The sequence below is a fragment of the Mauremys mutica genome, chromosome 11, assembly GCF_020497125.1.
Source record: "Mauremys mutica isolate MM-2020 ecotype Southern chromosome 11, ASM2049712v1, whole genome shotgun sequence".
Classification (NCBI taxonomy): Eukaryota; Metazoa; Chordata; order Testudines; family Geoemydidae; genus Mauremys; species Mauremys mutica.
The window spans coordinates 29960125-29984488 of NC_059082.1; the positions used below are offsets into that span (position 1 = coordinate 29960125).

General features: G+C 44.9%; 1 protein-coding gene across 10 annotated transcripts in view; it reads right to left on the reverse strand.

Moving 5' to 3' along the window:
- Nucleotides 1–24364, reverse strand: part of APBA2 (amyloid beta precursor protein binding family A member 2) — a 228795-nt gene that overhangs the window by 72939 nt on the left and 131492 nt on the right. For all 10 annotated transcript variants that reach the window (XM_044980042.1, XM_044980041.1, XM_044980032.1 and 7 more), the window contains one exon: nucleotides 137–217. In XM_044980042.1, the coding sequence (XP_044835977.1) occupies nucleotides 137–217 (81 nt within the window). The remainder of the gene's footprint in view (nucleotides 1–136; nucleotides 218–24364) is intronic.

Sequence of the window (24364 nt, forward strand, 5' to 3'; positions counted from 1 at the left end):
GTCATGGAAGCTGCTCTTCCTTGAGAGAGAGCGAGAGACAGAGATTAGGTCATCCTCCCCATTTAATGAAATATTTGCTGCCCATGGTGGGGAGAAATTTTGGGGGAGGAGGGAGAATAGGGCCTAAGGTGCTTACCTCTGGTGCATTATTGTTGTCAATTGGTCCATTTAGGTCAGAACGTTGTTGTTTCCTTGGCTGTTCTAAACCATTGCACACCTGTAAGGAATCAGAGAAACACTTTCATCTCTTTTCAACCTTCTCCTAAATAAATCACAAAGAAAATAATCAGCAGGCTAGATGTTTCCTTGAACGTTACTGATTGAAGATAAGAAGTGCCCAAAAATGTCATCTGCATTAAAGGAAGACACCCAAAAGACAGTGCAGCCACTATGTGTTTGAAACAAAGGTAGTTCAGATAAACCAAGTCTATATTGTTTTTCTCAAGCATTCAAAATAGGTCTTAAGGAGACGTAAGTGATGCATAGGCCTCATGATTAGAGCGCTGCACAGATACAAAAATGTGGGTCCACATCTGATCTGCATCCGCTAGGATCAATCCACGATCCAACCAGCAATCCACTAGCTGTCTTTTACTTGTATCCACATCCACACCTGCAGAAGCAAACCATCTCACACGGGCTAGCAACAGGGGAGGGGGGGAAGCGACTGGGGAAGGGGTGGTCTTGCAGGGAAGAGGCAGCACGAGGGTGGGGACTGGAGGTAAGGGGCAGCACAGGGGTGGGGTCTTGAGAAGAAGGAGCGGTGCAGAGGGGGAGGACTATGGGGAAGGGGCATCGCATCACATGCTGCTCCTGGGGGCTCACGAGCCCTGGCACATGGAAGCAGCAGTGTGTGTTGCATCACAGTGGGGCGGAGAGGTGGGGCGCCAGGGCCCTGCCCGCTCCAATTCCCTTGGCCGGGGGTGGGCCCTGCTACCCAGTTGCCAGCAGCCCAGGCCCGGGACAGGAATTGCAACCAGTGTGCTGGGCCGGGAAAGGGTGGGGATGCTGGTGTTGCCCGAGGGGCCCAAGCTGCTCAACAGGAAGTGGGGCGGTGAGCGGGTGAGTAGAGGCCTGCACAACTGTATCTACATCTGATCCAATATCCACAAAAATGGTCCCTGGATATCCGCATCCACGATGAAGCGGATACCTGCCGATTTGCAGGGCTATACTCATGATGGCCCTATGCACAGTGGTGAATTTCATACAATATGCATAAACGAAAGCTAAAATCCCAGTGCCAGGTCACAAAAGCAGTTTAATTTGAGTGTTATAAAAATAAGAAAGAGGGCTTGATTCTATTTTTAGTATCAACTTATTCTGATTTTGTAGGGCCCTCGTCGGCCTGACTCTTGAATGTGAAGGTTGTCTCCTATAGGTTGCTGAGTGGCCTCAACACCCTTTGACCACAGTGGGAGTTGGGGGCACTCAATGGCATGCAAAAATCAATAGAGTGGTGAGTGGCCTCACAGAAATGGATATTTCAGATCTGAGAAAGGGAACCATAACTTCGACAGATTCCCCCCGTCATCATGTCTACCACCTTTTAGGCCACGCAAGTCCTAAGGAGAATGCTGGCATAGTGGCAGCAGGGCTACCGGGCTGCCATGGCAACTCAAAGAGAAAATCTTCAAGCTCCACATCAAGGAACTGCAAAGCATTTCAGATCATTCCCTTTGTAATCCCATTTTTCTCAGGAGCAGAACCCTTCCTCCACTTCTGATATATGCTGTAGAGCCCTGACTGCTGGTACAAGGGACAACCCTCTTCCTCAGTTGCCAGGCAAGGATTGTTGCAGGGCTATGCAACACGACTCAGATTCAAGTTCTAGTCTTAGAAATCTAGAAAACTAAGTTGTATTTCTTACTTTGCCACAGATCCTCTGTATAATTTTTGGCAAGTCACTTAATTTCTGTGTCTTGATTTCCCCTATGTACAAAGGGAATAATACTTGCATGCCTCAAAGTGGTGTTGTGCGGCTTCATATTAAGGTTTGTAAACTGTTTTGAGATCTTTGGATTTAGAGTGCTATGTAAATGCAAAATATTGCCAGTTTGTTATTATTTCCAGGTGACAGTGTGAAAGGTGATTTCTGAACTGCTTAGCCCCTCTCACTGACTGCCTCCATACCAAAATGTAGCTGTAGGCTAGAAGGAGTTTGCATCTTTGAGTCAGGGACAAATTTTTTCCCTGGACGGATAATAGTCAGTCAGCAGGGCAAAGACTTGACTCTGTAGTACTACTGTAGGGGACACAAGTTCCTTTAAACTCACTGTCATTAGCTTGATTTTCAGATATGGCAACTCGGTAGGGTATAGTCCAAGCCTCCTTCCAAGAAAACATGACAGTCTCAGGAGACAAATGCCTGAACTGCCCACACTATCAAGAGTTCTGCGGGGAGCTTCATAAAGCTCCATGGGCGACTTTGAGCTAGATACTGTACATAGCTAAGATAGTCAAGAAGCTTACTACATTCTCTTAATGTCTATAAATGCTTTTCTGTTTGAGACAAGACAAATCTTATTATGTTGGATGGTTAAACTAATATGGTACAATATGTGCTGATGTGCAGTGAAATAATATGGATGAACAAATATCCACAGAGTCAGAACATCACAACTGTCATAGCCAAATCATTTTTAAAATACTGGGATTAGATCAGAAATGCTTTAAGCAGGGGTAATGATATGACTGTAATGGAAATATATCAATTTGTAAAAAAGAATGACAGTAAATATATTTGTTCAAGTATGTAAAAGAGCATTTACAAATTTTAATTTATTTATTTTAAAAAAAGACTGTCAGTTCTTATTACTGCACACTTGGCTGAACTGAAAAATGCATCAGCATGTAACAAATGAACTGGGTTAGAATAACATTGAATTGGTTTGGTGAGCATATACTCAGTGTAGTAAATTAGATTTGAGATAGCTATATAATCCAAGAAATAAAGCCTAATATAAAAAGATACAGCTGGACATTAGTCAGTCAGATGTGGCTCTTATACAAAAATTCCTTTTGAGTTATGCTCAATTTCATATGCAATTCCATACTATCCTAATGTTAGATCTAACTATTTCATCATTTAGATGAGACTTCTTTAATTTTTAAATTATTTATAGTAGACATTTACTGAAATTGCTGTTTTCAGAAGGGACCTTGGGTTTACTTCATTCCTTTAATGTTTGCAGTCACATATTTACTGTGTATGTTATATGTTAGTTTGTAGAAGCTATGACTGAGATCAGAACCCCATTATGCAGAATTCATAACCTGTAGATATCCTTTATACCACCTCTCTATTCACTATAGTACCTGCACTCAGAAATGTGTCTTTATTTACTACTTAGCCTCTATGCATGAAGGCTACAGTTTTTTCAGTGACTTCTTTAAATAATTATGAGTCCCACTCCATAATTTTATTTACACAGGATGTTGGGTGCAAATGATTCTTCTACCTGCATTGTTTATCAGTTTGATTAACTGTCGTGTTCCATGTCTGATCAATCTTTGGAGTTTGGTCTTACATACAGGTGCAAAGGGGACAGTGGGAGCAGGGGGAAGCAATCCAGCTAAAAAACAGGCGACCACTCTATCCTCTTCTTACCTCTTGACCTAGGGGAGCAGTGCTCTCCCATGCCTCTTCATTGGCTGATGAATTGAGGACTCACCAGGCAGAGGAATCTGAAGTGAAAAGAGGAGGAGGAGTTTGAGGAGTTTCTAGGCCTCACGCTCTTCCTGCAGGTAGGGTGAGCAGCAGCAGCTATAGCATTGACACTAAGGGGTGGTCTCTAAAGGTATTCCTCTCCAGGAGGAGCGGGGAAGAAAAGCTGCCACATCTACAGGACCTCCTTCTCCTCAAAGGGGCAAAACACTTAGCCTTTGATTTAGATGTCACAGGACAAGACTGTGTAGAAAGTGCAAGTTAGGCTTAGTTGCCCACATATTTCATACATAGCTAGAGCTGGAAACCAAATAGTCTTGCTTATATGGAAGGAGATAAGGGAGTTGACCAATGCAAAGCAGGTTGAGACTTTGAGTCAACTGAAGACAGATGCTAAAGCATTATTAGAATTTAGATTTTCCAGGAGGACTCCATAAAAGAGTCTAAGGGCAGGTCTTCACTACCCACCAGATTGGCAGGTAGAGATCAATCTATCGAGGATCGATTTATCGCGTCTCGTCTAGACGCGGATAAATCAATCCCCGAACGCGCGCTGTCGACTCCGGAACTCCAGCTCGCGAGAGGCAGAAGCAGAGTCGACGGGGGAGCGGCAGCAGTCAACTTGCCGCCATCCTCACAGCAAGGTAAGTCGACTTAAGATATGCCGACTTCAGCTATGCTACTCGTGTAGCTGAAGTTGCGTATCTTAGGTCAACACCCCCGTCAGTGTAGACCAGGGCTGAAGGGCCTTCAATTCCACTACTAGCACAGACATTACTGGATACACCTGTTTTCTTAATGTTAATTTACATAATTTCCAGTTTGCATTGATAGTGGAAGTAAGTGACATTCAGCTAAAGCTATAATACTTAAAAATGAAATTTGAGGAAACTACCTACAACTGAAGAATATTATAATTATCCACCTGAATGTGAGTTATTAATGTAATATGACAGGACCAACAGTCAAACTGGAAATCTGGGATCTATTATGATCATAACTCATCTAATTACTGGATTACAATGCTACAGACTTGTCAGAAATAGTCTGATTTAAAGAGAACAAGTTCTACCAAGTAAAGACTGGGGGCTTGCTCTTCTTACATAGGTGTCTTAAGATATCCCAGCCCCCAATCTGGACACTCAAATCAGGATTTAGGCATGTAAGATGCCCAGTCATGTACCAAAGTGACAATATGTTTAGGCAAAAACAGGATTCGGACATCCTGTTCAGATATCCTCATTGAAGAATTGTTCTCCTGGAGTTCAGTTAATCCCCATTAACAAACTGCTGTATGGCACATGCAACAATCCAGAAGGCTATATGACTATAAATATTTATATTTAAAAGTGATTTAAAGTATAAAAGAATTATGAGTTTGTTTATATAGACCTGTCTCAAGCTTTTTTCCCCTTCCTGTTCCCCAATCTCAAAGGCATACCTGAAAAGCACTCACCAGAAAAGACAGCAAGAATACCCTTTTTCTCCTCCTCAAAGCAGAAGCCACCAATATACTCTTACCACCAGACTATTTTAGCCCTCCTCTGCTGAACTTGCTACATATGAGTCTATTTAAAATGTTTTTAAAATGACAGCATCATAATAGCATAGTGCTATGCTGTGCAACATGATTGGTGTGATTATAGAAAAATGAAAGGTATAAAATACAGGGTTTATCCCCAAATCCGACCTCTTCAAATGGCTTTGTATAGTTATGATGAGCAAGTCTCCTCTCTCAGGTAAACAGAGTCTCTCCCACTCTTTAATGAGCCTCAGACAGACCAAATATCAAGACACTAGCTGCGTGTAGTTAAATGATGTGAGGAGGCAGGGTTTTACCTGTAGGTAAATGGGAGAATACCAAAGGGACCACATAGCTAGATCCCATGCAGGCTGAGCTGTCAGCCAAAGAGCAGAAGCGAGTTCATTAGAATTAAGATTCCTCACACCAAACAAAAAACAAAACCAAACCAGCAGTAGGTTAGGATTTGCAGAACTGAAGAAACTCCCAACTTCAAGGAAGGTAGCTCTGACAGCTTAAATATTCTTCTTCCTCCCCCCATAATGAGGCAACAGAGCTGGGTCCATCTTTAGGGTATTCATTTGTAAAAGGTGTGGTAGACCTACTGAGAATAGGGAATTTATCACATTACCTATCTTCCAACCCTAGCAGTTCAGCAATACCCCTTCTTCACAACAAACTTACAAGCTTTACAGAGCAGCTGACCAGTCTCCAGCACTGCCAATCCTGCGGTGAAGCCAACATTTGGAACATTTGCAGCCTGATGTAGCCTTGAAAGTGGTCAATATTTTCTGATGGATAGAGCCCTTAATATTTAATCAATGTCTTTTGCTACAAACTGCTGCTGTTTGTACACACAGGCTAAAAAAGCTCTTTTCCCCCTTAATCAACTCTTTCTTATTCAGCAGCTGACATAGGCGGAGCATTATTTTTAGCAAATTTCCTATTAACCATACTGTCACGTTAATTTGGGATAATGAGAAACCAATTATCATTTCTTGTGATCCAAATGCTTTCGTGATGAAGGGCTGTGCAATTTCATGCCCGCCCCTCCCCCCCCGTGGGCAGAACTGACAAGCTGGACAGTAGGGCCTTCTCCAGTAAAACATTTTTTTCCAAACATCTTCCCTGAAATGGACTATGTGGCTCTCTCATTTTACCACCTAGATAGTGTGCATAAGAACCCCAGATTTGCGCACCAACACATGCGCACACGAGGTAAGCAATTTCTGACTGAAAGCTGGGTCTGTTTTCAGGTCAACTTTTTAGTCACAGATGCCAGAACTGCAAGCACTGCCACCTGTATTTGCATATATAAATGAATATTTTGCATGCACAATTGGGTAGCTGGGCAAATGGTGCAAAAAACCTCTGTGGGAAATTTCATTGGCCAGGTTGAAGCGCTCTGAAAATTTGGTCCTAAGTATTCCAATTCCTACCTGCAATTTCTCTCTCCTCTCCCTGCCTCTAGTTCCTCTGTATATGGAAATGGCTATGGTTATCTTTATCCTAAACATTCAAAATATGCCATGATACAGTAACTCCTCACTTAACATTGTAGTTATGTTCCTGAAAAATGAGACTTTAAGCGAAACGATGTTAAGTGAATCCAATTCCCCCGTAAGAATTAATGTAAATGAGGAGGTTAGGTTCCAGGGAATTTTTTTTCCACCAGACAAAAGACTATATCTATAAAACACACACACACACAGTATAAGTTTTAAACAAACAATTTAATACTAGTACACAGTGATGATCATTGTGAAGCTTGGTTGAGGTGGAGAAGTCAGAGGGTGGGATATTTTCCAGGGAATGCCTTACTGCTAAATGATGAACTAGCAATTGGCTGAGCCCTCAAGGGTTAACTCACACTCTACAAGGCAGCAGGAAAGGAGGGAGGGCAGACAGAGACAGAGACAAACACTGTGTGTGTGTGTGTGAGAGAGAGAGAGAGAGATGTGTGTGTGTGTGAGAGAGAGAGAGAGAGAGATGCGCTTTTCCACTTTAAGTATAAAGAGTGGGGTCAGAAATACATTGCCTTGTTAATTAGATCAGCAAGCTGAGACAGGATAGCAGCTGCTGCTGCCTGGAAGCTCCCGGTTATGTGTGTCCCCTGCTCTATGGAAGATGGGGTAAGTGGGGTGCAGGAGCAGGGGGGATGGGGACACCCTGACATTAGCTCCCCTCTTCTTCCCCTTCCCCCTCTCCCCCCAGCAAGCAGGAGGCTTGAGGAGCAGCTCCAAGGCAGTGGGCAGAAGCAGCACATGGCAGTGGGGGGAGGGACAGCTGCAATTGCTAGCCTGCTGGGCAGCTGCTGCACAGGGAACTTAGGGGAGCGGGGAGCTGATAGTGGGGCTGCCGGTCCATCCTGGTTCCAACCACCCACCAGCTAGCTCCACCAGGTTGCTCTTCCTACAAACAGTGGACAAAGCAGGCGGCTGCCAAACGACGTTAGAAGGGAGCATTGCACAACTTTAAACGAGCATGTTCTCTAATTGATCAACAACGAAACAACGTTAACCAGGATGACTTTAAGTGAGGAGTTATTGTACTTGTCAGTTAAGGGAGATCTGCCTAATCTTGTACGTGATGGCCTGCAGCCATGCCCCAGTAGGCCGTACTCTTTTCCAGCTCTACGGAGGATTGTGCCTGACTTCATAGGAGGCATCTGAAGAACTTCCAGAGTACCAAAGGAGTGGTGTTGGTGGTTAAGCCTCTGAGCCAGTAATGAATCAATCAGTGTCCAGCACGGTGTTAGAACACACACTAGACAGCTGAAGGTGCTGTTTTTGGGATAAGAGGTAAAATCAAAGTCCTACCCACTTGTGGTCACTAAAGTTCCCATGGCACTTCTTGCAAGAGAGCATTAGCTTAGCCCACACAGAAGTTTGTTCAGAGAGCTTTCCCTGTGGTTAACTATCTCAGTATAAGGTAGTTAGCATGGACCATTCACAAAGCGCAACTTACTTCACTATCCTGAATACCATCCTTGCCCTGCTGAACTCTGTGATGCTCCTCCTATTGAAGAATTAGTTCTAGTGAAAGCCAGGAGGTCTGGCTGCCTTTCAGAATTTATCTGGGAGAGGAATTTGTTTTGATAGGCAAGTAAAATATGATTAGCCTTCCATTATCACTAATTGTGGTAACGGGTTGACACACTGAGTGTGCACAAACATACAGATCATATATACCAGGTTCAAAGCCAGAGTCAGGTTTTAAGACACACATCTGAATAATACACACCAGACAATCTCTTCAAGCAGTGCTGTTTAAATATTAGATCAAATAATTTTTTTTAAATTATATGCTTAAAATTTTGAAACCTAAGTTTAGACAATACCCAGCCTCTTATCTAAGCTACACAATGGGACAGAAATAGGCTATAGCTGGTTTCAGTTAGCACCCTTGCTGGAAACCCCAGCAAACACAGTAAGACATGAATGAGCTCATGGATCTAATTAACCTTTCACCCACATGTGTGGTCTTTCCAGGACAGGTGTGAAGCTGATAGGCCAGGAAAGTGTAGGGAAACATCCGTTGCCACTATGGCATCTGTCTCAGAGATAGGATTTCAGCGTGCAGTTCAGTCAATCTGGCATCTTTCATAAACCCTAAAATTGACTTAAGAAAACAATGCTATCCTAGGACTATGGCCTCTTGGTGCTGCCACTATTTAAATGTTAATGCATTTATAGACAAAGAAATGTCAAGGTGCAACTAAAATATTTTATTGCCACTGCAATAGACATTGATATTATAACGTTTCCTGCCAGCAATATTATTTCCATTAAACCAAGTGACTGAAGTAAATGAAATCATTTCCGCTAATGGATGCTGATGATATTGAATGAGAACTGCTCAACACCATTAGTGAGATGCCGCATTTAGACTACACTAAGTGACCATTTCAGCCATGTTATGCAACTCAGTCAATCAGACAAATGTAATCTGATCTACGAAGATCCATTTAAGCACAGACTTTTGACGAAGATTGTTTCTGACTGTTGACTTTTTTTTATCATGGAATAATGGCCAGCCATCAAGCAACTTCAACTGCTGTCACTGTTTCCATTAGTTATATAGCAATTTCTAACAAGTAGCAGCACATTTCAGAAGTGACAGAAAAAATTTGAAAGAAATATTTCTGTAGTTCCAAAGAGCAGCAACTAAAATGAGGGATTAGGGTTTGGAGTGATGGTATTACCTGATGTTACATGTGGTTAAGAGTGGAGCTGGTCAAAAAAAATTAACATTTAGCATTTTTTCCCCACCAGATTTACCAAAATAGAAACATTCCAAAGGATCATGTCAATTTCAACAAAATTCTGCCAAAACATTAGGCAAGGTTCTCATGGTTTCTTGTGAGCTTGCTGGACTCCCAGGGACCCAGGGCTTCCAGCTCTTCAGTAGCCTGATTGCTGGGCAAACCAGGAGCCAGGAAGTTACAGCTCCCAGGCTTGCAGTTCCTTGGCAGAATGCCGGGCAGATTGCTCTGGAGCTTGGGCTCTCCACCTGGTGCCCTGCTTGGCTGTGTGCAGTTGTTTCACAGAGAATTTCAACATTTTTGGTCAAATTTAAAAAAAAATCTCAAAATCCTCCGCAGAAAACAGATTTACCATTCTTCACCCAGCTCTGCTTAACAGAAAAGCAGTAACCAACTGAGCAATCTAATCATCCTAAAGACTGAATTTTTGTTCTCATGTACTCAAACCTGAAACAACTGGTCCTGGTAGAAGTTAAATGAGCATCTTTGGAGCTGTCAAAGTAACTGTCAGGCTGGATAGAAATAGGCATTATGGGTACCAACTCTGTGCTAAAAAAACATGTCAAATGCAGACACACTGCAGTGCACTTACTGCCTCCTACTTTAGACTTGTTGGAAGAGATCCTTTGAATAAATGATCAGGAATAGCTCATTTCAGTCAGTCGTGCATGTTTTTATTAGAACTTGCTTGAATAAACGAGCTACCGGAACAAAGCTTGAGACTATTCCAAAGGATACTCGCTGATGCTTTTCTTTATGAAATACAAATACCCAGAGCTGGTTTAGTTTCTGAAATGCTACAGGAGTGCAGTGATAGTATTAATCAATTCTAATTATACTGTGCATGTCTACAACAGAGGGGAAACAAACACAAATGATTACAAAAAAGCAGCTTATTCTGTTGGATGCCAGTACTGAATGTGCACTCTTCAGCAAACCACAAAATTAAATTTATTCATGAGGTAAATGACAGAGTAGTTTCCCTGCATTCTGGAGACATAGGTTCAAATTTTGATATGATCAGAAGCGGAAGTAAGTTTGTAGTCTTTTCATCTTCCCTAGTGAATATTTGTTGATACCACAAAGCCTCCACACAACTAGACGATCTTGAGCAGCAGAGATCCAGGACATGAGGAGCAGGAGTGAAATAGTGTGGATTTGTAATACTCTGGCAGAACATTGTGGGGAAGTGGCATGACTGTTCATGCACTATACCTCACTCTAGTAACTGCCCTTTGAAAATGCCGGCCATTCATTTTAAAATTTTAATTTGAAGACAGTGCCCACAACAGTCTAACTCCAGCGCCTAAAATGAATCTCCCATGACTGAAGTCTCTACCTTGTCCTCAACAGAACACATGGACTAGTCAGTCCAAATCCCCTCCATTTCTGGGCTTTGGCTATAGAAACACCACTACAATGTAAACTTCAGCCTACACTTTCTGACAGAACTGCGCTAGTCCTAGCTTTTCCCTCCAGAATACCCTGTCTCGACTCCCTAAATCACCCTAGCCCAAGAGAAGCTCTCCAGTCAGTTAAGGTAGCGTCTTCACTAAAGTGCTACAGCAGCACAGCTACATCGGTTCAGCTGCACCACCACATGTGTAGGTAAGCCCTAAGAGTGGCCCAATTTTCCTCTGTGCCTCCCATTGCAAGATGGGGACCGACACCTCTAAAAATCAAACCATTTCTACCTAGATTCTGCAATATAACATTAGACACCCTGATTGGAAAATGTTGGCCTTAAGTTTTCAACTAGGATTAATATAATTAAAGTAGTTTTAAAAAACTAACTGTCTTGATATATTCCTTCTCAATTCTTCCTCTTCAGTTACAGTGGAGCCTCCCATCTCATTGGACTTGGTCAGCAAGAGGTAGGGGGGCTGGGCAGGGTGAGAGAGGTGTGGGGATGGGGGGGGGAAGAGAACTGGGGTGCCCCTGCCTCCTCACTTCCTGCAAGTACCCAGCATCGCCCCACACCTCTCACATAAACTCCCTTGCAGACACTCACTATCCCCAAACCCCATGCACCTTTCCAGACACCCACTGCCACTGCTCTCCCCAACATCTCTAAATTTAGCTAGCTGGGTATCCCTCTCCTGTGGTGGGGGTGGGCGTGTGTATGCACACGAGTATGTCTGAGAGAGCCAGAGAAGTCTGCTTCCCCAATCCCCCTCCCTTTCACAGTCTCTGGACCTCAGTGGCTCAGGGGAGCCCCCACAAGCCCAGGAGCAACCTCAGCCAGAAAACAGACCGAAGCTCCACTGTGACACTGGTAGACCAGATGCCAGCTCTTGCCAGGGCTATAGGCTTCAGCAAAGAACTGACAAATTTATAGCTGGAAACCAAACCAGCTCACCTGTATGTTAGTATTGTTCACAATAGGTGTTAGAATTGTAAATATGAGTTTAGACTCTATAAAATGCTTCATAACTGTAAAAATGCCTGCTCTGAACTTGCGAACCCAGGCAGGAGTGTTCCCCAGCCCATCACAAAGGATTATCAAAACTAAGTGGGCCATTGTGAAACATCATGATGCAAAGACTGAGTTAAAGGGCCCCCTCAGATCTGTGAAGGTGTGACATGCAAGGAAGCTCATTCCGTCAGTGTGAATTCTGGAAGAAGGAAATACAGGTAGCTCTCGGGCTGGAGCTAGCAAAGAGAAGCAGAGATCCCAAGGGTCAACCTGGGTTAGCCCTAAAAGACATTCAGTGCTGACAGATTACTACAACTCCGTCACCTTTTGGAATAATAGACTACTTCATTCGTGTGTATATGTTGCCTGCTTTAACCTGTAAATAGCCCATTTCTTTTCCTAGTTAATAAGTCCTTAGTTAACTATAGGATTGGCTACAACCATTGTCTTTAGTGTGAAATCTGAGGTACAAACTGACCTGGTATAAGTGACTGGTCTCTTGGAACTGGAATCTTTTGTGATCTTTGGTATATGGCAACCAACTACAACTCAGTCCAGGTGGCCTGGGTGGCAAGATAGACTGGCATGCATAAGGGGACTGTCTGTAACTCCATGGTAAGACCAGGATAGTGCTTCAGGAGTTCCTATTTGTTACTGGGTTGGTGAAATCTAATTACAGAACATACAACCAGTTGGCACGCATGGTCATGAACCACTCCAGACAGCGTGAAACCCACCTCACCCTATGATCTGCTCTTCCTCCACTCCATCCCCCCTCTGCAGGAGAACCCCGCGTCCCCCACTCCCCTGACTCCTGACCCAGAGCCCTCTGCCCACAGCCCCTTGCCAGCACCTCCCACCAGCTCTGCTGGTCAGTGCTACATCTGCCACCCCTCCACTCCACAATACAGGTTCTCTGGCCTCAGGGGTGGCATTTACTAAAATTTTACCTCAGATGGTCTTGAAACTCATGCATAGCAAAGTTTGTTAACCCAGAATTCATGTAGTTTCACAGAAGATATCAGGGATTGTTCTCATTTAGGTCAAGTCAGGATTTAAAAATGTGGTAAGTCTCTTTGTAAAAAAACAACACACACCATTCCCTCCTGATATCTAGTAAAACTGAAAGTTTTTCTCCCCCTAGCAATGCATCTAAGCAGCTGTTTTAGATTTGATCTGAAAACTAAAACCTCGAAAAATCTGCCTACACTGAATAATCTTCTACAGTATATTGCTGCTGACTGTTTAAAGAAAAAACTCCATTCCCAAAACACACTTGGTTTGAAGCCTCCATCTCTGCAAGTCAGGGAATCTTCACAGATTAAAGAGCCTCCTCTTTCCTGAGGAGAAGAGGATTGTCAGTCAAACAAGGCTCATTAGCACTCCAATGTGCTTCACTGAAGACTGTATATCTGGCTCCTCTCTTGAAAGGCAGAAAGAATAGCTGTCTTCCGATAACTCTGTGGTTCTAACATCTGGACCGGGCAGTTGTTTAAAAATAATTTAACTAATTTTAACGTTGGTTGAATCAAGCCCCATTCCACGAATGATCCAAGAAGTTTCACAGTCGGGTAACTATCAGGTTACAGTGAGATAATCAAGCATATCTTTGCTCCACCCTTTATGGAAGGAAGCAACATGGCAAGCCAGATCCAGCTGTCTTTATATTTATTCCTTACTGGCATCTGTAAGGAATTTGCCCTGAAACATTTGATCCTCTCTCTTCAAACTTATTCCCATTTCCTAATTAAGGATTTGTATGAAAGACGTTTGTATTGCTTCCTTCCATGTGTGTTTCAAACTTGCACCCAAACTCCCTCACAGAGCTTGCACCCCTCACCCCCTCCTGCAGCCAGCTCAGCCCAGAGCCCCTTCCCACACTGCGAACCCCTTGGCCCCAGCCCAGAGCCTGCAGCCCAAACCCCCTCCTGTACCCCTGCCCCAGTCCAGAGCCCCCTCCTGCACCCAAACTCCCAGAGTTTGCACCCCTCACCCCCTCCTGCACCCCAACCCCCTGCCCCAGGCTCAGCCAAGAGCCCCCTCCCACACTGCAAACCCCTCAGCCCCAGCCCAGAGCCTTCACCCCATCCCGAACCTCAACCCCATACCCAGCCCCGTGAAAGTGAATGAGGGCGGGGAGAGCGAGTGAGAGAGAGAAAGGAGGGGGACAGAGTTTGTGGGGCAGACCTTTGGGGAAGGGGCGAGGCCTCAGGAAGGGGTAGATCCTAGGTTGCCCTTAAATTCAAAAAGTGATCTTGGACGTAAAAAGGTTGGAGACCGCTGGTCTAGCTGCCACTAGAGGGGGACAGAGTGCCACAGCAAGCAGGTTACACCCATCTCCAATGGGGCACAGTGTTTGTCAGGGAGGAGAGAGAAAATCCTCTCTTGAAAAGGACCCTTTTAAAAAAATCCACTCATTAGGGAGGAAAGGTGAATGAGAAATCAAAGCTCACAGAGACAAAAAGTACAATGGGATGATTAAATATTTTACATGGCAGGTTCCTCTAGGACCTAATGTGCTTGGTTTGTTTTATAAGGAAGAAAAAATTGCTATGACTGTCTTTGAAGTCTAAAGGGCTAAATATGATAGAGATTTCACTTGTCAGAACGATTTTTAAATGAGAAGGTCAAATCTATCTTTAAAGTCATTACTAAAATATAAACCTGGATGGAAAAAGAGAATACTTTGACTAATGAGAATTTGAAAACAATGGCATCATCCCAGGAGATAATCTAAATAAATTTCTGAGAGACACTAAAGATTATCCTGAGAATATGTCTGCCAGTCATAAATGGCATAATAAATATCAAACAAGGCCATAAGGCTGATTTAGCATCATCTATGATTACATTATAAGATCAATACGAGATATTGACACCTTCTAAACTTTGTTTAGCCCTCACTGTACGTTTTTCTTTTTGTTTTAATTGGTATGAGCTAGGACCCAGAGGTCAGAGTTACGATCTATATGGGGGTGGGGAGGAAGGATTCATCAAGCTAAGGTAACCACTACTAAACCAATGAGGAAATCATAGTGCTAATGTGCTAAAGTGCTAATCAAAGGCCTGGTCTACACTATACGTTTAAACTGAATTTAGCAGCGTTAAACTGATTTAACCCTGCACCCGCCCACACAAGAGGCCCTTTATATCGATATAAAGGGCTCTTTAAACCGATTTCTGTACTCCTCCCCGACGAGAGCAGTTGTGCTGAAATCGGTATTGCCATGTCGGATTAGGGTTAGTGTGGCCGCAAATCGACGGTATCGGCCTCCGGGAGGTATCCCACAGTGCACTGTTGTGACCGCTCTGGAAAGCAATCTGAACTCGGATGCACTGGCCAGGTAGACAGGAAAAGCCCCGCGAACCTTTGAATTTCATTTCCTGTTTGCCCAGCGTGGAGCTCTGATCAGCACGGGTGGCGATGCAGTCCCAAATCCAAAAAGAGCTCCAGCATGGACCGTATGGGAGATACTGGATCTGATCGCTGTATGGGGAGACAAATCTGTTCTATCAGAGCTCCGTTACAGAAGACGAAATGACAAAACATTTGAAAAAATGTCCAGGCTATGATAGACAGAGGTCACAGCACAGTGCTGTGTGACAAGCGTAACGGAAAGCCAAAGAATCAAATGGACGCTCATGGAGGGAGGGAGGGGGGACTGAGGACTCCAGCTATCCCACAGTCCCCACAGTCTCCAAAAAGCATTTGCATTCTTGGCTTAGCTCCCAATCCAGGGAAAAAGGGCGCGAAATGATTGTCTGCCATTGCTTTCACGGAGGAAGGATTGAGTGACGACATTTACCCAGAATCACCCGCGACACTGTTTCTGCATTGGGATCTCAACCCAGAATTCCAATGGGCGGGGGAGACTGCGGGAACTATGGGATAGCTACAGGATAGCTACCCACAGTGCAACGCTCCAGAAATCGACGCTAGCCTCGGTACATGGAAGCACACCGTCGAATTAATGTGCTTAGTGTGGCCGCGTGCACTCGACTTTATACAATCTGTTATACAAAACCGGTTTATGTAAAATCGGAATAATCCCGTAGTGTAGACATACTCAAAGAGACTAACTGTAGCCTCTTGGAGAAGGTACTGTTTATCTCTGTTCAGCTCTGGATGACTCATCAAATGGCACTTCCACAAATAAAATCTTAAAAATAGTGGGATTGATGAATTTTGAGCATTGAACATTTCTTCTTTAGTACAGTATTAAAGTTTTACAGTAAGTTTCCTAATGTTTTATGATTTGTTACTCAATTTTGACTGTGACAGATGAGAGACTTTCCAGCTGAGATCCTCACCCCCCCATTCTGGGCCCTTTATGCCACCCAGAAGGGCTGGAGTGGCATAAATGGCCTTAAAAACTCTGTATCTGTAAAGATAATGATTCCCCCCATGCATGAACTGTGGAAGACAGCTATTATAATCCTTGCTCCATAGACGACTTGTGCCTCTTCATACTGGAGGGGCAAAATCTAAACTGGAGAACATGTGATCACCCTACATGTCTCCTCTGCCCAGCAATCTCCCTGCCCTGCACCCAGTCAGGGGCCGCCGCGCTCTCCCTGCCCCACCAGAGTTACCTGGGGGGAGGTGCCCTGTCCTTCTCCCGCTGCGCCTCCCCTCTGGCACGTTTCCGGCTCACTCAGCCCCTGCCCCCCAGCAGACAGGCCTGGGCAGGGAGCAGATGGGGTGGGGTGGTCCGCCGCCGCAACCAGGTTCTCTCGCAGGCAGCTACTGCGCTGCACAGAGCAACGACCCGGAGCAGCTGGCATGAAAAGTGGCTGGTCCCTCCCCTCCGCTCCCTGCCTGGGCCTAGATGCCAGGGACAGGGGCCGAACATGCCAGGGGGCAGGTGCAGCAGGAGAAAGAAGCCCCTCTTCCTCCCCCACTGCATGACCCCTCATACTACCCCTCCCCCGCATCATCTATGCCCTGCTCTGTCAGACACCGCACCACAGTACCCAGCGCTGTGGAGATTTCAGACAGCCCTAACGGCCATCTAAATTCCACCAGCGTTTCTCCTGCCTTCAGAACAGTCCAAGATTGGGATGGTACAAATGTCCCACCTTAGCCCCCACTACTCCTGACTATGAGTTCTGTATTGCACAGCACAGAATCTGACCTTAGCGTTGCCAATTTTTTGTTGGCTGTATTCCTGGAGGTTTCATCACGACAATCTTTAATTAAAGACTAACCTTTAATTCCCATAGACTCCAGGAAAACCCTGGAGGGTTGGCAACCCTACCTTCCACGTTTGAAGGGGAAGGGTCAGTCAGTGATAACAGGGTAATACTCAGGACTTACTTTCACTCACTCAGACAGCTGCCAAGTATAATTTTCAAGCTCTCGAGCAGAGGAGAGTTACCAAATGGGAGAAATCTCAGAACATAAAGTTAAGGGAAACTAGAATTGAATTACAAAAGGCTTCTGGTTTTAGGAAAAATATAGACTTTTCTACTCCACTGCACCAACAGTTAATTAAGCAACTGTCGTGTGTATGCAAATGGTCTCTATTTTAAAATTTAGATATTAAAAACACTAAGTGACTAATCTTGATGAAAGTTACTGGGATTGGTAAACTAAAGTCCTCTTTATTTGCAAGGGAAATATGACACAGGTGGGAGCAATACAAACCTTTCCCATCATTCCACCCATGTGAATCAGTCATGGGGGGGCTGGGAGTGGAGTGGGAGGGAGGGGCTGTGGCAGAGCTCCCAGCTCAGCATGGCCGGGGATGGATGACCCCCGACATCCTGGCAGGCAGGCGCCGCCTGGCTCTGTTGCTCCCCCGCCCTGCAGGGCAGCCGATTGGTCCCCACTCTGATCTCTGTCCCTTGCTCCCAGCATCCGTTCCCCCCCCCCGCCCTCCGCGCGCAAGGGGTGCGTGTGCAGGGGCGCCCAGGCAGTGTGCACCGATATCTGGATGTGCTCTTGTGACCAGGAAGCAACTCTCTTTGCAAAAACCTTCTTCTGCTCAGTCTAAATTGAAAACACTACACGCTTTCTGACAGCATGCTTTCCGCGGACTGGTGTTCAGCAGACAGTGGGTTAACGCTGATCTGAGCTGCTGCCGTTTGCAAAGGGAGGTGTGGCTTCTGTTTGTAACAGAGTGCAATAGTCTGCACCACAGATCATCCGCACAGAGAGGACTAAGAAAGTTGCCCCAAGGAACTCTGGTATACATCTGGATGACTTCTGGGACCAAAATCAAGCTGGGGCCACATACACACAGGAAAGCAATAGGGCTTGGACCATCCAGCCCTGGAGGGTCCTGGGACCCTGGATCTGAGCCCTAGGTTAAAACAACTGGTGTGTGGATACAAGGGGGGTTAGGCTTGAGCCTAGGCTCACGCCTGAGGTCTACGCTGCAGCGTAGACGTACCTTATGAGTAAGGGTTGCACAAACAATCCCTACAAATCCAATAATTTGAGTAGCTACCATCCTTATTATCCCTTAGTTAGAGAAAGACAGATATACTCCCTGAAGTATAATTTGTTTACATTTCTGTTAATCTAGATAAACGTGATTGCAAAAACCCATGTTTAAGAGTAGTGATTTCACTGAAATAGCTTTCCTTTCTCTCTCTTTTTGCATCCTCATTCATTTTGAGTACTTCCACACCTCTGTTGAATAGTCCTTCTCTAAGCAAATGTCATTTTACTTAAAAAAGAAAACTAAGAACTACCATTAATAGCATGGATTAAATAGGCAGGCTTTGATGTTGTGTCGACAGCTATTTATGACCCCAGTTTTTATAGGTATGTTATTACGTTGGGTAAGACATTGATTTTTCTATTTTCTGTTGTCAGGCAGTTCTTACAGAAAAGCCACAACTCAGGCAGCATACCCAGAAGTGCTGTTTATAGGCAGGAGTATGATGAAAATGTCAAAGAAGCAGTAATATTTCGTAGAAGTAAACTATTACCTTGGAAATGGGAATATCCGGTCATTCATGATTTTCATAAGAATTGAAAGAATGCTCCCTTTTTTTGAAATTTTATCCTACATGTCTCTGGCCAAAGTAAATTGTAGAATTTACCCAATCCGGACAGAAATCAGAAACTGGACAACCATTTTGGTTCATTTTAAAAAATATCCTCCACTTGTACTCTTGTCCCAGTGTATTTTTGATGAACATGTTCTCATCTAATGCTTCTGTGTTGAGACTCTGAATTGATGGCAAATCAGATTATTGGTATGGTTGGCTTCTAAAATATCCAACTAACATCTGATGAGAGGTAAGCAGAGGTGAAAAATGATGGCTTGCACACCTACGAATGTTGGAGAGAGCTCACAATTGAAAAAAAATATTCAGACTTCCAATTCTGTGTGACATCACCAGCCATATTGTCTGCTGTAGCGAAGCGGTGTGGAATTTACTAAAGCCAAGCAAAGTGAATGAGCAACAGTAAATATTTTAGCCAGACTAATAAAGACTTCCATAGTATGTGCAGCACAGCAGCATACTCCTGGTATAAGCACAAAGCTGAGATGGAAATGAGAAGGAATTTCATCCCACTGAGGGTTGGTTTTGTCAACAGAAGCCTGGGCATAGCATTGTTTTTACAAAAGAACATGGGGTGAGGGATGGGGATATAGTACACTAAAAGAAGTTTTGCCTTTTATTCATTATTCGAGCAGTTATATTTTCATTTCTAGATCTCGGGAGAGAGAGTAAATTTGTTATTTGTAAACTGCAAATTAATGAAAAGAGGTGAGGCAGTGAGAATTACAGAACATACAGCCCCATCTGGCACTCCAACTGTTATGTTCCTTCAGGCCCTCAGCTTTCCAGGCGCAACAATGGGGATGAGAAGTCAAAGATCTGTAATTTACCGGATGCACTTCTGACCTCTTGCAGCCCCTCCCAAGTGCACCCCTCAGGTGACAGGCCTGACTTCCTGCACCTTACTCTTGGTGGAACCAAGTGATCCCACAACTCTTAGGTTGGATCTCTGGGCTGTAGAGTGGGCCTTAGCCCCACAGTGCCTCTGACAGATGAGAGATCCTATACCTTGGAAGAACAGAATCTCCCCATCTTCCCCAAAGCCAAGTTCCCTTATTCCCACCTGCTCCGGGTACACAAGCAGCTTTTCCTCCCTTAGCTTCTCAGAGTCACGTACATATTGACAGTGGTCTGAGAGCTCCCCTACCCTCTCAGCCACTGCTTTCTACAACCCTACAATTGCTTTACACTTAGCTGGAGCTTTTCCCACCTTTGAGCAGGTACCATAGTTAGCCAGTATTCTTTACCAGACTCGATGCCCCTTCTCCCAGAGAGGTTTTGGCTTACAGAACTTTTCAGCTGTGCCTCAATTTCCCCACTTCCAGATAGAGTTGTGGCCACAACCATGCTCAGCACTGCCTCTTCCCTAGTAAGAGAGGCAGTGAGCCCCCTTGGTCATGGGATCTGGATTGAGTGGGATTGCTTCTGAGCCTGTTTGGCTGAAACCCATTACATTATTTGCCAATACTACATCAAAAGGAATATCCAAAAACCTCCAAAAACCCCACTGTCAGGATCCCAGAATCTTCTTTGGTGTGCCTCAGAACTCCGGCCATCATCGGCACGCTAGTGGGGTTCACCACAGGGAATCCCACCCTTCACCCACACCAGTTTGTCAGCACTTGCTGGGTTTGAATGGAGTTTGAATAAACTGTCAAATGTGCTAGTGTCTTGTCAGCTCAACAATGTCTCCCCATTGATTCTCACCTCCCAATTCTACTGGGGATCTGGCTGTATGGTGCTCTCCAGGGTACAAGACACATATACCATACATCCCCTCTGTAGCTGCACTCACAGTTAGCCTGATACGCCGACGGGATAGTGTCGTAGCCTCCCTCTGGCTGGGCTGCCAGAAAGTTAATCTGCCATGGTGAAGTACCAGCTCCTTGATTCATGGTCACTTGACAGCTTATTCACTTGTGCCCCATCTCCTGACAGGTATAACACCTCAGTTGCTTGAGACCTTTCTCTGAGGGTCAGCTTGGAGCTCTAACTTCCCATGGCTTGAGTTTGCTCACTTCCCACCCCTGATGAGCACCCTCATGTCTCTCCATCTGTTCTAACCTGACAAGGTCATACATTGCATCTGTGGCAGTGACTGGCACGCACACTGCCCTATTTGCAGAGGTAATCAGCCCTTCATCTGGTTTGCTGCCTCCATATAGGTTACACCTTTGTGCTTTGGCACCCCCCCAAAAAAATCTTTCCTATAGGCCTCAAGGATCAGGTCCAATTTAAGGAAAAGAGCTGGCTCAAATCACAAGCCTTCTCAAAGGAAGTGAAATCAGCATCACTATAGCCCCTTTCTTCTTAAAACAGGGCAACAATTTAGCATCTATGCCCCCTGTGGAATTGTCATTCCATGTTCTACTCCTGCTTAGTGGGTCACTGAGAAATTGAGGTACAAGAGGTCCAATCTTCAGATCATGCCTGTGTTGTCTGTCCCAGTCAGCAAGCTTCTTTCTTTCAAACTGAGGTTTCTCCCTTTCCAGCTACAGTTTTAGCTGTGCCAGTTCGTGACCCAGGGAATCAGGTCTGAATGGGGACCAGGTGCTGCTCTGACTCCTACACACACTGGTTGTCCTCCTCCACACCTGCCACTGGGAACTCACCCTCTTTGGACTTCTACGCTCCTGCTGCTTTATACTGGTGGCTTCCCTCAAGGTCTTCCCTGCCTTCCCTCCTTTCCTTCTCTGGTGTGACAAAGTGGGACTGGTTTTAATGTTCCCTCTGAATACTGTGGGGGGGCCTCAGCTCTGGCCGACCCTCTGTTGCCTATCAACTAATGGCCAGGCCCTTTCCCCTGCAAGGGGATGCTAAAGGTGTTGGAGACAGAGAGATCAGGTGACCTCCCGGCCCGGGAAAGAGACAAAGCCCAGAGAGGAGGGGCTGGAGGGGGTTTGGTAGTTTTTGGTAGTGGCTGGAAAATGGAGGGGAGCCCCGAGGAGGCTCGGGCATCCCAGCGGGGCTGTGGCCTCGGGGCCCCAGATGGACCTAAGGGGGGGGGTTGTTGTCTGTACTGGCAAGACCTGTTTTGGATTGTGTTCCTGTCATCTAAATAAACCTCTGTTTTACTGGCTGGCTGAGAGTCATGTCTGACTGCAAGGTGGGGGTGCAGGACCCTCTGGCTTCCCCAGGACCCCGACTGGGTGGACTCGCTGTGGGAAGCACATGGAGGGGCACATGCTGAATGCTACATGTGAGCTTCCTGCCCTAAAGATAGTCTGCTCCAAGGGAGAGGAGGCTCCCCAAAGTCCTGACTGGCTTTGTGGGGAGCAGTTCCAAAGCATCGCCCGGGGACTCTGTGACATCTGGTCATCCGAATATAACAGCTCGACCCCCTGAGACTTTTTAAAGCTGTTTAGGGAAAACTCCTGGTTTTCCGCACATGTCCACTAACTGCTTTTTAGGGAGCTGTTTGTAACTCATTTTCCTTACCTGTCCTTTTCTTCTCCCCTGCTCCCCCACCCAAAAAGTTATAAACCACTTTCCCTCTTGCTTTATCTTTAGTAATATTTTTATTGCTCTTTTTTGTTAATTGTAAATTGCCCTGTCAAAGTCAGCATCTCCCCCTGAGCCCCCAAACCCATGGTTAATATTACAGGCGCACTGTGCTTAAGATCATTTTTGGTCCCACTCAAGTGCACTCTCAAGTGATAGACCTAACTCCCTGCACCTTTCTCACAGAGGTGAACGATGCAGTTCAACCGCTCTGGGACTGGATCTCTAGGCAACAGGCCCCATTTCCCAATTGTGTTAACACAAGAGCTGGGTGTGGCACTCTCTTCCTCCAAGAATCTGTGACATTGGCTGATTAAAGTGACATAAAAACAGCTTCTTCCAAATAAAACATTATTCATTTACCTAGTGTTACAAAGGTAAGATGCCTTTTTTGTACACTTCTCCTAACCTACAACCTAATCTTTCTTTGCAAACATTTGTAAGTTCTCTCAGCCCAGCTAACCCCCATCTCTGGCAGGAGGAAGCAGACAGTCCTGATGCAGCATGCTCCTTGTGACTCTTTCAGCCAGTGAGTTAACTACTCAGTTATTCCCCTCCCTTTCCTGCCTAGACTAGCATCTTTAAGGTTTTAGCAGGGTGGATAAAAATCAATGATTTAAAAAAAATCAGTTTTTTTTTATTTAAAATCAGATTTTTTGATAAAATGCTTTATAAGGAAAAAAACCTATCTAAAGATAAAGATATATCTTTGAGCTATAATGTCTCATCATGGAATAGGGATTATAAATTCTAATTCTATAGTATGAGACTATATATTCATGTAATGTTTAAGAAAAGTTTTGTAAATGAGTTCCAATAGTTCATGGATTAGGGACCCAATTTTATGGGGTTCCAGAGGCTTCTGTATAGATTATTTAGGTTAATCTTTCTATCTACCCAATGGGATTCAGTACACAGTCTAGAAAATACCATCAGAGATGTTTAGTTTTGTAGTTCTCAAACTGTGGATTTGTCTCTCCAGAGATGACATGCTTGTTAACAGCAAAAATGTTTTTAAATAAATAAATAATATATAGAGGTGAGAAATAACAGACCTCAACCCTATTGTCCCTCTGCAAATTTGTGTACACAGAATCAATCCCTTACCTCTCTCTAAAAGTGCAAAGTTTCAAAAAGTTCAATGGATAGAAGATTGTTGGGGGAGGAATAGATCTGGACAAGGAGAAGAAATCTGGAAATAAATGTGAGACGGGAGGGACAGGCAGGGGAAACAAAAGTGAAACTGTTTGAGCAGCATATTCCAGAAGTCTTGAGGTCTCTCTGAATGTAGCCTTCATTGATTTGAGATCTACCATACCATTCTCTCACTAGAAGGGAAAACCTATAATGGCAGCAGGCTGTAAAACAGACCCAGACTGGGAATAAGAACCATTCAAGAAATATATGTTTGCTGATGATGTTTTAAAGAAAGTCACACCAGTGAACTAGTGGAAGTCACTTAAACACTTGGATTCAGAGACTGTTGAAGTGATAATCTCATTTAACAGCAGTAGCTTCTTCTGCTGGTGTAGGAAGAATATTTTCTTCCTTTGGACTACAGGTCTCTCGCAACTTACGCGCATTTAACATGCATGATTTCAACTTTACGCATACGGTTGGAGTTGGGGGCATGGCCTCAAGATTTAAAGGTCCTGGGGCACCAGCTGTGGCTGGGAGTCCCAGGGCCTTTAAATCACCCAGGGGGCTCCCAGCTGCAGAGTTGGCTGGTAGCCCCTGTGGTGAACTAACGGGCCCGAGGCTTCAGCCACCGTGGAGCTCCGGGCCCTTTAAATGCCAGCCCCAGCCCGGCTGCCCAAGCTGCGGGTGGAATTTAAAGGGCGCCTCCGGGCTCCCCACTGCGGCGGGAAGCCCGGCGGAGCCCTTTAAACCCTGCCTGCAGCTCTGGCGGCGGGGCCGGGGCCAGCATTTAAAGGGCTCCACTGGGCTCCCTGCCACGGCAGGAAGCCAGGTGGA